Raw genomic sequence first — 14,899 nt, 5'->3', positions numbered from 1 at the left:
TGTCATCTTTCTAATTAAAAACAATGTTCAATTGTTTTACAGTATCCAAGCACTATGATTACATTTAATACCATTATGTAACCAATTTCTGGATAAAAACACTAAAAAAGAGATTAGAAAATAAATGTGCTATGCAACACTTTTGTGACGCGTGTATGATAAAGTATAAACTATACCCTGGTGCTTACATTTATCATAAAGATAAAAGAAGTATGATGTAACAATTATAATGTATTAAATCATATTGTCATGGAGAGAAAATGAACCAAAAAAAACAAAAGATCTTGTGGATGTTTTGTTTCCGTATAATCATTTGTTGACCTAATTGATTAGATACAGAGTATGCTTTTGATAGATACCTGGGGATCTTTGAGAGATGCATTGAATGAGGAGACATTGTTCACTTATTAGTTGCATGGGAACAAAATATTCCGTTGTCGTCACATTCTCCGCCATTAGCGGAACAAGCTCTCAGACCGGCGCGGCACTGATCAGTCCCCTTTGTTGCTATTAGAGTTTGTGGATAAAATGGGACTCATCTAGTAGTTTGCTGACACAAAGTGTGTAATTATCATTCAATGTATAACAGGCTGCTTATTTGCCCCGGGTGCATTCTCAAAGGGGAAGGTTGCTGTGCAGTGATCCATATCACCTTATCTCCAATTCCCCTCGGGGCACTACATTCGGCATGGAGCAGCAGGCTAATAAAGATGACAGAGGTTTTGTGCCACTGTTTAAAGGGCCATGACACTTTTTTTTTTTTTTACCAACAAAAAAAAAAAAAGGTGCGGAAACATCGTCAAAATTTGAAACGAAATGCAAGTGTTTCCCAACGTTCTCTCCGATTGGTCAGTTCGCTGTCCCCCCGGCTAAGACAGGGAAGTCGTTCACGGGCGGGGTCTTGGATGTGTTTTACATATATTTAGGATTAATCTTAATCACATTAGCTCATTTTCTGAAACGGTCTCAACATCTTTTAAAATTCAAAGCTTCGAATCCTAGTTATCCTAGTCTCAGTAATTTGTCAGTTCTTTTCACCATGCCAGTCAATCCTGGAAATATTTCTTGTATACAAATCTCTATTTTGTTCTCCCATTTTGTGTTGACTCTGACTGCTTACTGCACTATACAAGAGTGTCAGACATGTCCAGCTGAATATTATTGTGTGTCGCTACAGGTAAAAGTACTGGAAGAAGTCAATCCGGACCATTACTGTAGTACACAGAAAAAGGATATGCACATTTGTATGTATACAGTACATTTATTTGTGTGGCAATGTGTAACATGTACTGAAAATGTACCTTTCACTATTCATGCAAAGTCATGTATATGTATGTTTGGCCGATTTTAATTGGATGGTTAATTTAGCAAGTGATGGCTCAAACGATGATAAAATGTTTAGGAGTTGTGACGAGTGAGAGTTTCACTGTGTGCAAGTGGTTCTTGTACTTCTTATTATGCACACATGTGCAAAAACACTTGCAATTAGCTTCAATAAATGAGACATTTCAATCTGTTGGTAACCACAGACTAATTGTTCAGAGATAGATATTAAAAAGATTTTTTTTTTTTGTAATGCAGCACTTGACATTCTATATTAATGTGACGTGGGAAAGAGCTCACTTGTGAGATCCCTCTCAATACATTTAGATTTGGTTGAGGACACACAACTTGAGAAGACAATGACCACATCAGGAGGTAATTACTTTGGCTGTTGATTGCAAAATGTATTATCGTTACACTGCATGTGGCTCCAGTGGGCTTACTTGAAACACACATTGTTCTTTCACCGAAAAAGGAACAAAATGTCTCATTTTGTAAAATGCAAACAAATAAATAGACAAAAGAACAACACACATGTTGATGTGTACCTGTTGCTGCCAACATAAACATGTTGCTGAATAAATCACGTTGACACATTTCTATGTTTTAGATGTCTTGTGCAATCAGAGATTCATCTGCCAGTTTCTTTTTTTCCCCAGATTGTGGGACAAGTGTTGAGGGTTTTCTGCTTTTCAAAGGGCACTACAGTGCAAAGCTATTCCTTCTGACGGACTCACAATCAGGAGTTGAACCCAAGTGCAGACGCAAGATCAAGGCAGGGGAATGCTCAGACGTTTTAATGATGCTACAATCAAACGAGGCGTCTAGAGGAGAACAACAAACTCGACTGCCAAGTAGGACACACTATCTAAATAACTCGCTGGGCATAAGCCCTAATAGCAGACAAAAGGGAATCCATTGTCACACAAACTGTTTTCTATCCAGGAAAAGAAGTTCAGTCCAGATAAAGCTGGCACATTTAAGAGTGAAGGATATTATTGCCTCTCGCCATGTCAAGACACAAATGCAGTATCAGGGAAAAAAGGGTGTTCCATTGTTTACAGTAATTGCTTTCTGGAGCCATAAGCTCAAAATAATTTGACTACACGTTGTACTGTGCATGATTATGGACGTATGTGACAAATGAGCTTGATTTGATTTGATTTCAGTAGTAAGTACAAATGTATTATTACCCACAATCAAAACATGCATGTCCAATCAAAAACTAACAGGTACTTACAAAAAAGACAGACAGACAGACAGACAGACGGTGTACATAGACAGAATGTATGCATTAGCCTGCATTCATCAGTCCAATATGACTAAACACTTCAATAAAGCACAAGTAAGAAGAGACATTTTTGAACCTACACAATCCCACTCAGAATAAACAGCAGGAAGTTAGACACTCGAAACCCCACAGGAGTGTGCTGTGCGTACACACTCGGCGAGCTCTCTTCTGTACTCACACATCCCAGTTGCCCAGGCAACCCCTGTCTTGAAGATTTTAAACTCGGATTTAACAAATGACGCCTTCTGTGTCTCGCCACAGTCAAGAAAGAGGATTACTGGCTATAAAAACACTGCACCTTTGTGTTTGAGTGTCCGGTAACATATCTTTGCCATCGAATTGTGGAGTTAACATGTGGCCAGAAAAAGACAAGTCAATGCCCTCTTATGTAACGCATATAATGTAATGCACTGCTATATTGCTTGGCTTACTGTGACAGGAGATGTGTCTTTTGCATAGCTGTTATATTGTGCTTTGACACTGTCGACAGCTTTAATGGGATTTGTCAAAATGTGGGCCACAAGTAAATCTGGAGAATACCACCAGAGGCGATGTACGAGTTGGGGGTGCAGAGTTTGTGTGGGCACCAAGTGTCTCACTTTTATCCCAGATTGAGTATTTCTTGCCCTAAGTTAGACTGTACAGTTGGGTCAGTATTTTCAATACAGAACTACTTTCATATTTCCAAATTTAAACATCTTTTAAAGCAGCTAAGGCAGCTTGGCCTGTGTCCAAACACTGCTGGCAAACACATGTACAACACTTCTGTGCCATTAAAAAAAAAATGGCAATATGTCGAGAGGGAAGAACTCTGCATGCAGCATTTGGATATGAGAACCCCAACAAAGTCAGTAAGGACTGTGGTCTGTTCACGACGCATGAGCATTATGTGTGTGCGCTGATACAGCATTTTGAAACATAGGATTTATATCTACTTAAATCCAAGACACATAGAAATTACTTTCTCACTAACACAAACATTAAATAGCTAACTTCAGAGTGAATGAGCCATTTTAAAATGACCCATTATGGGTAATGATATTTTGTGCCCAAGCAGCAACTTCTGGTGCGGAGAAATGAAGCCAACATGGAATTGCCAAAAACTGCAGTTCATCCAATGGCCACTGGTGGCTGGCTCCAAAAAGCGAGTTAATCCCCAAAGACGCCCGTGTTAAAATGCCCAACTTTACAGCAGAAAAAGAACATGCTTATAGCCTGGTACAAAGAAAGGTTCCTCATTCATAAAAACTGTACAGGGGGTGAATTTATATACACCTTCCATGTTTAAATTATGACTTAAAGTTAGGCATAATTGAGGGCACGGTTGCTTGGAGTGACAGATGGGTGCCTTTTACCTCGATCACCTCTTTGTCCATTTTTGGAATAGCCGGCAGTTAGGCTGTATCTGCCAAGAGGGTGATGGCCGATGGCCGATGCCATTTGAGCTAAAAAATCATGAAGACTACCTCCATGTTTTGTACAGTCTGTGTCTGTGCACAAGATCCCTCGCTGATTCGCTCATTCACTACTCTCTAATAGATGCTCAAAAGTTTGCTCTATTTAAGCAATAAACTGAGGTTTCAGACATTTATGCGTCATCATTGTTTTGCAGGTGTAGTGTGGCTCGACTTTAAAATGTTGCATCTAAAAAAATATGAAGGATTGCATTGTGGGATTGTTACTGTAGCAGGAGTTGTGCCCATGTCACGGACACGACTTCTTCCAATCCATTGTGGGATTGTTGAGTATAATTCATAGTGAATACCTTTACACACTCGAATAATATAAAGTGTAATATAGTGCACTATCTAGCAAAAAGAGCAATTTTGGAATGCACTTGAAATAAGTTTGAGTAAATCAACGAAACATCCCATTACATCCTAGCTTGGCAGTTAATGTGAAAATCATATTTGTAAGTGGTTTGAGCAGTATTAAATATTTTTGTATCAACATCTGTTACCTCAGGTGTTGTAGCATTGTAAAGCTAACTGTTGAACTTGATGATCTTAATATAATATGTGAGGGCAGATAGTTTCATTAACATTTGACAAGCTGTCAAAAGTATTAAGTTGATGATTGAGATTTACGGCTCTTTGGTTATTATCCTTTCTAGTCATTATAAACTATTCATTTTTTTACTGCTTCAATGCAAATACCAACACACCCGCACGATTGGGGAGGAAACCCAACATCACATATTCTTCAAAGTAAAAGCCCTAAATGACAAGATAACTATTACTTCTTTCCCTACCACAGCATAATATCACATAAGTACATATTTACCTACAGTGTACCTCACGGATCACAATGATGGTTTCAAGACATGGTTAGTGAGCCATTTCAAAAAGCAGGCAGGGAGCCAATGTTACTGCTATTCCACAAGCTAATTAGACTTGAAAGCACAGTGTTTGTTAAAATATGACAATATAAAAAGACGCTTAATGTGCACCTATATGGAGTCTTTCTGTTGACTTATATTCCTACTATCCACTAACAAACTATCCACAACGAAAAGTCGCAATAAAATAACCAAAAGACAAACATGATTAGAATTCAAGTAAATAAGTAGATAATTGGAGAATGTATAATTAAGCGAGCAAACGGATGAGTTGGAAATGTGGAGCACAAATTCCAGTAATTTTTGTCTTGCTCTTGCTCACAATAACCCACGCAGAGTATTTTGTAGTTTGTCAGCATGAAGAACATGGGACACTATTCATATTTCATGTTATTTTGCTACAATATGTACCCACAAAGCACATGGAGTGTGGGGGGGGGGAGTGGCGTTCAATTCCGCAGAGAGCAGGATTATAAATGTAGGTGAGTTTGAATCCTAATAATGAAATGGACAGCGGTGGACACAGCTGAATGATGAGATGAGCGTCAGAAAACCAGCTCAGCCAGCAGACGGTCCAGTGGTAAATTAGGGAAGTGTCTTAGAGAAGACACTCGCATCGGCGAGAGCGAGGGTCCCAGAAGAGTTATGTCGGGAGGATGGAGCTGCTCTGTAATGGGCAGAGTGAGGGGAAGGAGGGAGAACAGCAGAGCCTGCACTCAACAGGCAAGCTAACAGACACCTCTTGCTCCGCCACCGTCAGTGTGGTTTACCTGGGCGCCCGCTGGGAGAGCTCCCATATGTGTATGTTCATTAGAATGACATAAATTAAAACAGGCACGGCATGAGATGAGCTCGTGTGCAGGTCTTCGAGGAGCCGTCCCCGAGTACCGTGCCACCGCGCTGACTCCCAAACAGGCAGCACATAAGCTCCAGCCTATCAAATGATCCATCATTGCCATTTGTGTGCTATTAAAGCATAATAGACAGCTTGATGGCATTACATACCCATAGAGCCTAAACCACGGCCTGTCAGCATTCACAACTCACTACAAACCTTCATGTGGCATGTAATATAAAACCATAGACACTTGAGAGGATTTAATTTATTTGCTCTGGAAGCATTAGCTGCAGGGTTATACATCAAGCATTACCGAAGTCCGTTCTCGCACTCGCTGCCTGTCTGTCTGCTATTGTTGAATGAGAAGTATAACACCAGATCTTATCCATAGGATTATTATCACAGGGTAAAGGGCATAAAGTGAAGGTGCAGACAATGATTCATTTAGCTTTTTTTGTTACATTTGGCAAAACATTCCTATTTTAAACATTTTATTGTATACTCCACTGCGTGGCTTGAATGATGCATCTCATCAAAATAGGGTTATATACAATAGATTTGAATAATGCTCTATGTCTGTGATCAGTGGCCTCTATACGACAACATATTGCACATTTCTTTGTCTGTGAATGACTTCTGGTGAATAAATAATTTGAAGAAAAACATATTTCCTTATTTGATAAAACACAATGGAAACCTCTTACAGGGATCACGTCTGTCTGGGTCAAACTGATCACTGTAAGCAGATGGAGATTTAGTTTTTCTTTATTTTTCATGCAGATTACCATCTAATTGGCATTCCCCATCTACTGAATTGTAATGACTTTCAAAATAGAGTACAGCTGTTTCAAGGGCGGCTTCAACCACAGGTGCTTTTGCTGGCACATTTGTTTTCCGTCTCCATCACTGGCAGCCACGACTGCAGCCTGACAACAAGTTTCACCGCTGCATCTCGTTGACTCGTTCTTGGCAGTTTGTCATAAGCTTCGAGCAGATTTTTAGTTTTTTGTAAATGAGAGAAAAATGACTTTAGATTTTTCTCGCCTTGCTTTCAATGTGCATGCAGCATCAGCCTCAGGTGGCCAGTTAGAAGCAAAAGGGTCAAGCAGAGCATCATGGGAGAATCATCAGTTTGAAATTTTTTTTTTATATTTGTCATGTATGAAAAATACCCAAAATAAACAGTAAACTGAGTACTTGATGAGCAAATTATTTGAAATTTAAAATATATATATTTTGTATCCATATAAGTAGTTTCCACTAACAATGCTTTACAGTGGTCACCTTCATCAAATCTGCAAACTTAAATTATTTTCTACATATAGGGTTTTACACTATTATTATTATTATTATTATTATTATTATTATTATTATTATTATTATTATTATTATTATTATTATTTCAAAGGGGTCTGTTAGATCTCAAATAATGAGGGAGTATGGACAATATCAACGAAACGCAAGTGATTAAGAATTGTATGAAAAAGTGTGCAGATAATCTCTAATCTCTGGACTGAATTTGAATTTAAAAGCCCTTGCTTCACTGTAGTAGGTATGAAAAATGTATGTCAAGGTATCAAATCATATGGAAAGGTCAAGTAAAAAGTCTTAGAAAAAAAGAGTGGGTGTCACACCCCCCCTCCACACACCTCCACACTCCACTCTGTAGTTATACTATAGTACGTTCCCTAAAAAAATAAAAATAGTAAGAAAGAAAAAGAAAATGCTTTAATATAATAGAAACCATAGTGTAGCTCATATCAAAAGCATTACTTTTATCTCTGGTTGTGCAGACAATGCCTGAGATTTTTTGAGGCATGAAAGGTTCTCTGAAAGGAGGTTTATCTTAAGTGCATCCTACGTGCTAATCCTCACTGCAGTCTGGATGTGTTATGCTTTAAAATATCCTCAAACAGAATACGTCAGGATCTCACAGCACACATGAGCGCTCACTGAAATATTCAGTTGATACAGCCCCCTGTCTGATTGGCCAAGCTTCGATTAGCTACGAGGATTCCCCAGGTGAGTATCAACCCCAGTTCCACTTAAACAGGAGGTAAAATGAGAAGTCAACATTATTTAGTCAAATAAAAGGCAGAGATTAAAGAAACGTTGGCAGCCAAGTGTGGGTAATTGATTTATAATTGATCAACGGTTGTGCTGAGCAGTGGCCACTTGAGAGATGGGGCCAGTTTCTGCTACAACCTCTTTGCTTTCCTCGCGAGAACACTTAATATGGGCATGCTCTATTCTCACAGCGGTTATTTAAACTTCAGAAATCTGATAGAATACGAGCAAAACAACACTCTCCAATCCCTGCCTGATTAAATGAATTGTCAAAGCAATGAAAGTGATCTATGACACTAAGGTGAATGTGTAAAGTGCCATAAATCTCTTTTTTGTCCTACCTTGAAAAGGTCAGCATTTGCTAAGATGAGGTCCAGAGACATTGTTTTATTTCACAAAAAATAAAAGTGAGACAGCAGAAGACACCGTTTCTGCATAACTGCTGCTCTCTCCTTAATGAACGGCGTGTTCCAGCACAGAGTGGAGGGTGAAACCAAGGTGAATGTGTACATTCACAATTATCTAATGCTGTTTGAATAATTATCAATTAAGATGCAGGATTCACCAGTAAAGATTGCATACTGGCAACAGGCCATTTGGGAAGTTTTCCTGGGCCAGTTGATTGGTCAGTGACCCAACATGATGAGGCGCTCAAACATGTGGCGTTCCAGTTGTACGTCATTTCCCCTTTGTGTTGACGTAGGCTTCTTGCTTTTGCAGTGAAGACGTGCGATCAGTTGATAATGCTGCAGAGAGAGGTTTTCACTAAGGTGGTAACAGAATACTGTAAAAGACATAATAGTGAGTTGTAAAAGTGATTTTGTCTTTGTGGCAGGGTCTTTTTTTTTTTATTCCCTCCAGCCTCGTGGTGGACAAATTAATATGTTTTACTCCGTGATTTAGTGTTGATAAGATAAGATGGAACCGTTTTATCTTATTGCTAAAAATTACAACATAAGAATAAAAAAGCCACAACAGAGTAATAACGATAAAGTATGTAATAATATTAACATCCTTGCAAAATAGAATAGCAATAAAAGTAACAACAGAAATGTAAGGTTTATAAGTAATATTGAGCATGATATGGAAAACTAAAATTGCCCAATGTTGAAAAACTAATATTGCACATGATATATATATATATATATATATATATATATATATATATATATATATTATGGTTTTCAATAATGATTTCCTTGCACTTCCAATGGCGTGAGATGCAGAAGAGACATACAAAAGAACAGTTAGAAATGCAGCATCCTACATTTTCAATCCAATTTAGCACTTATTGTATTCGTGTTACTTCGTTGCACTTATTGTATTCGTATTAGTTTGTTGCACTTATTGTATTAGTTTGTTTCTGCACTGTACGTTTGCTCTGGTTTATGCTCTTAGATGCTTGTTTAAAAAAGGAGATGCATTTATGACTTCTGGTGACTAGTAGTTCTCTTGAATACCTATGTCACTTGGGATAAAAGCGTCTGCTAAATGACTGTAATGTAATGTAATTCAATAGCACCTTATCTTTTCAGACATTGGAAAGCTTCCTCCGAAGATATACGACTGGTTTCAGGCTGAATAGTTCTCAGCATGATAAGCAGACTGTAGTTCATGTGTAAAGTCCTCTGAGCCACATCTATTGTTCATTACACATCAGAGTATATTGTCATGAGCAAAGCCACCCTTGCAATGTCTGTCTGCGTGCTGTGCACTTGTTCGTCTTCGAACAACAGAGGACAGAGCAAGAATGCATTTCATGGAATACCTACTGTTGGCTTGGTTGATAACATTCCAGGCTCTACAGTTTGTCTGTACCAACATTATACAAATCCAATCATCACCCAGCGACTTCACAAACAACTTGATGAAGAGTTAACCGCTTTAACAAAGCAAATCTGTAAAGCACTCAAGAATTATTGGGGAGTTTCTGGCAAAAACAAATGGTCAGAAAAGGGTGTGACAGCAGGAGCTGCTACTGCTTTCCAATTCAAGAACTTTTCGGTGTCTGTCTTGAAGCGAAACAAATGTATCTTGTGCCAACTGCAATCATTTGCGGATTTGTTGAACCAATCTTCACTATCAAACAAAACTTTGAAACATGCCAGCTTTGAGGACCAAATTACCTCTGTCTTGGACATACAAAGGGCTTTGTGGTGTTGTTTTTTCTCCTCCAACAGCCATCTAATTATTGGCAGCACTTAGGCAGTGTAGTACACCAACTGGGATTTTAATAACAGTTGAGTCGCCAGCTGTGAACTATTAGGAAATGATGGTGATGACCAGCAGATTGAGAAATCAAATTCCCAAGCAGCCAGTGATGCCTCCCATACAGCTGGCCTGAGATAATGGCTTGTTTCCTAACTATTGCAGTTTGACCGTGCATGGTGTTTCTCCTAACCCAGCGGTGCAACTGTGATATGATGATTGGCATTGACCTCCTCAGATGCTCTAGAGAGAATCTAGTGCTTAATGGCATTGAAAGAAGTGTGGACGGATTTACTCACCCTGTACCAAACGATCTCTCGAAGCCTTCCGTCAGTTTTGAAGTTACACTTGAGAGTAACAGTCTCTCCCACAACAACAGGAGGCAGGGGCTCTATGGTAACTGTCAAATATCCTGGAGAAAAAAAAAAAGGAAACAGTGAAAAAGAGTTTAATTACAGTCGTGTACCATAAAAACACTTTGCTTAAACAAGATACATGTTACTGTTGTTTTTCTTTGCTGCTAAGTTAAATGTTGGACAACAGCAATAAAGCAGTCAAGAATTTGCAGAATATGAATCGAATGAAATAAAAAGCCAAAGATTGACTGACTGAGTCCTCCTTCTCTTTTGGAATAATGCCATGATTCATCTTTATGCAATTACACAACCAGCGCTGTCCCACATGGGGGTTAAGTATCTTGGTAAATAGCACTTCAGTTGCAGTTACTTAAGGGGCTAAGAGTGTTCACTTTTCACAATTTGTTGAGATTGAAACAAACAAACCAGAATTAGAGTGCAACCCTTTCTCTAATCTCTACCTTGAACACTATGCACCATGTAGCTCTTATAGCAGTTATTTCTCAACAATAAGCAGTTATATGTATTCTATTTTGTCAAATACAAAATCCATCTTCCTTCAAACAGACTGCTGTGTGAAATCTGCATGATTGAATGTTTAACATAGCTGCTTCTGACATTTCCATAGAATTCATCCTGCATGTGCTGTTTAAGCTTTCCAGTTATTTATTGAAGTTGTTTGGCCTTGAGTGAACATACACAGTCAATACACATCCGAGAAAAGGCATTTGAAGAGCATCAATATTCTAACAATTGTTGTAAATAATGTGGTTTTCGTTGTCCGTGAAAATAAAGAAAGTGTCGCATGTCAGAAACAAAGTATGAAAATGTATTTTAAAGGGTAATGCTGCCATTGATTTTGACAATATCATAATTTGTATACAAAAATCTGAGAATAAACTGTTTAAAAAGTACCATGCAGTACACTACCTGCAGCTTTCTTATTGTCAAATAATTGAAAATTCTTATATTTTCCATTACAACAACTGCGACTTTTGTGATTATAGTCATGAATACAGAACCGCAAAACACATCAGCAAATCACCCATACGAATAGACAACAGACAAAGTGGAAGAGGGCAATCACATGAAGACGGTATGGCGGATACATTCAAGTGGAGGCAATGCATAACCTAACATCTGGGGGAGCTCAATGTATGGCCAAACATGCATACATTTTTTATCCATCGAAAATATATCTATCTTACATACGAGTGAAAAGGGCATTGTTTCATATGCTACCACCCTGACGAGCAGAGTGAGCCAGCGATGCTGCGTGGGCCGACTTCCACTGACAGACAGCAACCCTCTGCCCAACATAATAGCTTGTTTCAACACATTCAGTATTTAATGAGGGCATTGGATCTTGTGAAACAGATGGATATCACTGTAAAAACATAAAGCAGGGTATAAAAAAGGACCTCATGACCAATAATTGTGTTGGTAAAAGAATATAAAGCACTATGAGGGACCAGTGTCTCACAGAACATCGAGAAGAGATCACTGCAAACAAAGAAAGGACAACTAGAGATAAAGACAGATGTAGCCTTGGTTTGCAATACAGTTCTAACTCAAATTACCAACTAAACATGGGAGTGCGGCTGACTACACAGGCTGAACTCCTATCATTTGGTATGACAGGAGTCAATCATTATCACATAACCAGTGTTGAGCATGTTACATTACAAGTTACTTTCATTTAAAAGTAATACGTTACTTTACATTATTACAGTCTGTGTAGAGTCATGCATTACTAGCTACACTACTTCTGCATTACTTTCACCATTACTTGTTGGATTGCAGTGGGAACATTGTGGTTGTTTAAAGTAAAGATTTCCAGAATCATCTGGGTTTAAATAATATTTAGGACCGTGCCAAAGAGATCAAGACATTACATAATAGTTCAAAAGTATACATAGCTTCCTAAACAACCCAAAGTGATTATTCCTAAACGGTGACTCCGTCCTCCGTGATATCACCAGGTTAACCCAAATCATACTTCTTTAACTGCCGCTAAGATAGATGACCATTATACACTTATGGTTCTCCCTCTGTTCCTCCATCCATAAAACAATGGTTGAATCATTTTAGAGATATTGCCCTCTCAGAACGATCATTAGTTGTAATTCATAAAGCGACGGCATCCGCTGTAGAGGCCTGGGATGTCCTCATTTCAAATACCCATTTTCTTACATAGATATGATGTTTCACTTCAATAGCATGTAAGAAGACCTATATACAAATTAGCATGTGTCGGAAAATGTATTATATTTTTTTCTATTTAATTTGTTTAATTTTAAATTGTATTAAATTTGTATATAATTTATTTATTTTTTGCTTAACTTCTGAGTTTTATTATTGTTTATTTATTTTTTTTTAAAATAAACTTTTTTGCAAGGCAATGGTGATATGTATATAGTTAGTGTTAAAGTGGCAATCTTGAAGATTTTCATTATAACTTGGAGCTCATGTATCAACAAAAAGACTCTTGTTCACTCAAATCTAAATTGTGAATCAACTGGGACTGAAATCTTAAGTATTGCCACTTTGAAAACATTTGTATGTGCAAGAATCTATGTTATCTTTTTTACCTTGTGTACGATTTTCATGAGACAAAAAAATGCATTACAAACTGAATGTACAGCAAATAAAAAAGTGCACATAGAGAACTTCTCCTTTTAGAAAATGATTTAACAATACAGCTGTGGATTTGTGTGGCAGAGCAGAGGGGAATAATCAGCACCAAACTGCGACGCAACTGAAAGAGAAATGCATTACGCTGCAGAATTCAGTCACTTGCCTTTTAATACAGAGTTTTCGGGTATCTGGCTTAGTAGACACTAGATCAGAATGTCTCTCGTGTCAGCGCACCTAGATATGCTTATTAAAGAATCTTAATTTAATCAGCAGACTGAAGAGATCTTCTCTCTAGAGTCAAATTGAATGAATAAACCTTTCCACCGACTGCATGTCATTAACACAGAGCTGATGCTCTTAGAGCAAATCCGAACCACTTACGACGAACCCACAAGAGGAGCAGCCTGGCCTTGTAAAATGTCTGTGTGAGTTTTCCAGAGAGGTGGAAGGAAATGTATTTTACAAGTTAAAAAAAATGTCAACTGCCTCTGTGGAATACAGGGTTAAGGAGACAAACGTGTGCCTTGCCTAGTGATGGTTATATTTAGTTATAGGTTGTAAAATATATTTCCTCCAAAATTCTAGATGTGCTATCCACTGTATGCATTGCTTGGTGGTCTTGTTGTGCGGTTGCGGGGATTAATTGTGAACAATTCATTGACTATGTGGCACAGAGGGAAATACAGCATGGCCAATGACAGAAAAATGCTCTGGAGCGTGTGGGGAGGGATGAGGAATTTTTAAAAGAGCAAATTACATGGGTTATGCACTCCATGCCAGGGAAGTTCACATTTCAAATAATCCCTACGAGGAACTGGAGCAGTTGCAGGCGGCACATACCAAGACACCAAGCCGTGATTCCCGCGCAATTCCATATCCATCGAATGCCAACCAAATGACTTCATAGATTTGGCACATTTTATTTGGCAATTCTCTGTTGAAAGTCTTCCAACAAGCAATATCTCTTGTTATGCCTGACGCCCTTGTTAAAAAAAATGGGCTAATGTGGGCCACATTCGCACAGCAAACATCAACACTCTGCAAGTGTTTACGTATGTCATCACCCAATGGAGATAATTCAACACTTGTGATCATTTAGACAGCTGCCCCAGAGGAGTATCAGCTCTGCGTGGACACACAAGGTCTCCAATTAGCCCTTGTCAACTCAAAATCCTGAAAAATCTACATTTAAATCTGTGCAAGCTCTCACAAACAATATGGCACATTATTAGTTTTTCCAACCAATAGTGATGCCGCCTTAATTAAATATAAAATCACGCAGCACAATCCCTCCGTTGTTTATCACACTCGTAACACGTTGCTTTGATTCCAACATATTTCAATGTTGATCAAAATGGAAAAAGGCCACATTTATTTTCCTTCATGTTGCAAGCCGCAGTAAAAGAAACCATCAAACAACAGCTTTAATTTAGTCTGATCGCTTTAATTTACAATGTACTGACTGTATAAAAGCTTGAAACTTGTCTTTACGGCTTTTATTTGACTTCAATGTGTATTCTAACTGTCAGGGGAGAAGTGATTCTGCTTTGAATCAATGAAAAGAGCAATCCATAAAGCAGTGTTTTCTGTTCTTTTTTTTTTTAAAGAATGTGTATATTCTTTTAACAGACAACACTTCGTGGAAATATGACTTAGGTGTCAGGCTGGATATACCCAGTAAGCTCTAGCAAGTAATGTCTGGAACCTTCGGTTTAAGCTGAGCTTAAACTCAACAGACAGCGAGACTTACATTCTGTTTTCATGCTACCGCTGCACAATATCGATCCTCCCTCTGTTATGAGCCCCGCATTCGAAGGAAGCCTCAGGTATATTTATGCAGT

The 14,899-nt window shown here is 38.3% G+C and overlaps 1 protein-coding gene across 2 annotated transcripts in view; it reads right to left on the bottom strand.

Moving 5' to 3' along the window:
- The window catches only part of igsf21a (immunoglobin superfamily, member 21a), a gene marked incomplete at both ends in the record, with an annotated part of 169,431 nt that overhangs the window by 104,972 nt on the left and 49,560 nt on the right, over nucleotides 1–14,899 (bottom strand). For both annotated transcript variants that reach the window (XM_079157019.1, XM_079157018.1), the window contains one exon: nucleotides 10,365–10,477. In XM_079157019.1, the coding sequence (XP_079013145.1) occupies nucleotides 10,365–10,477 (113 nt within the window). The remainder of the gene's footprint in view (nucleotides 1–10,364; nucleotides 10,478–14,899) is intronic.

Source organism: Pholis gunnellus (genome assembly GCF_910591455.1).
Source record: "Pholis gunnellus genome assembly, chromosome: 3".
NCBI lineage: Eukaryota > Metazoa > Chordata > Actinopteri > Perciformes > Pholidae > Pholis > Pholis gunnellus.
Note: the sequence above shows the minus strand (reverse complement) of the source record. Positions and strands in the feature narration are given on the sequence as shown.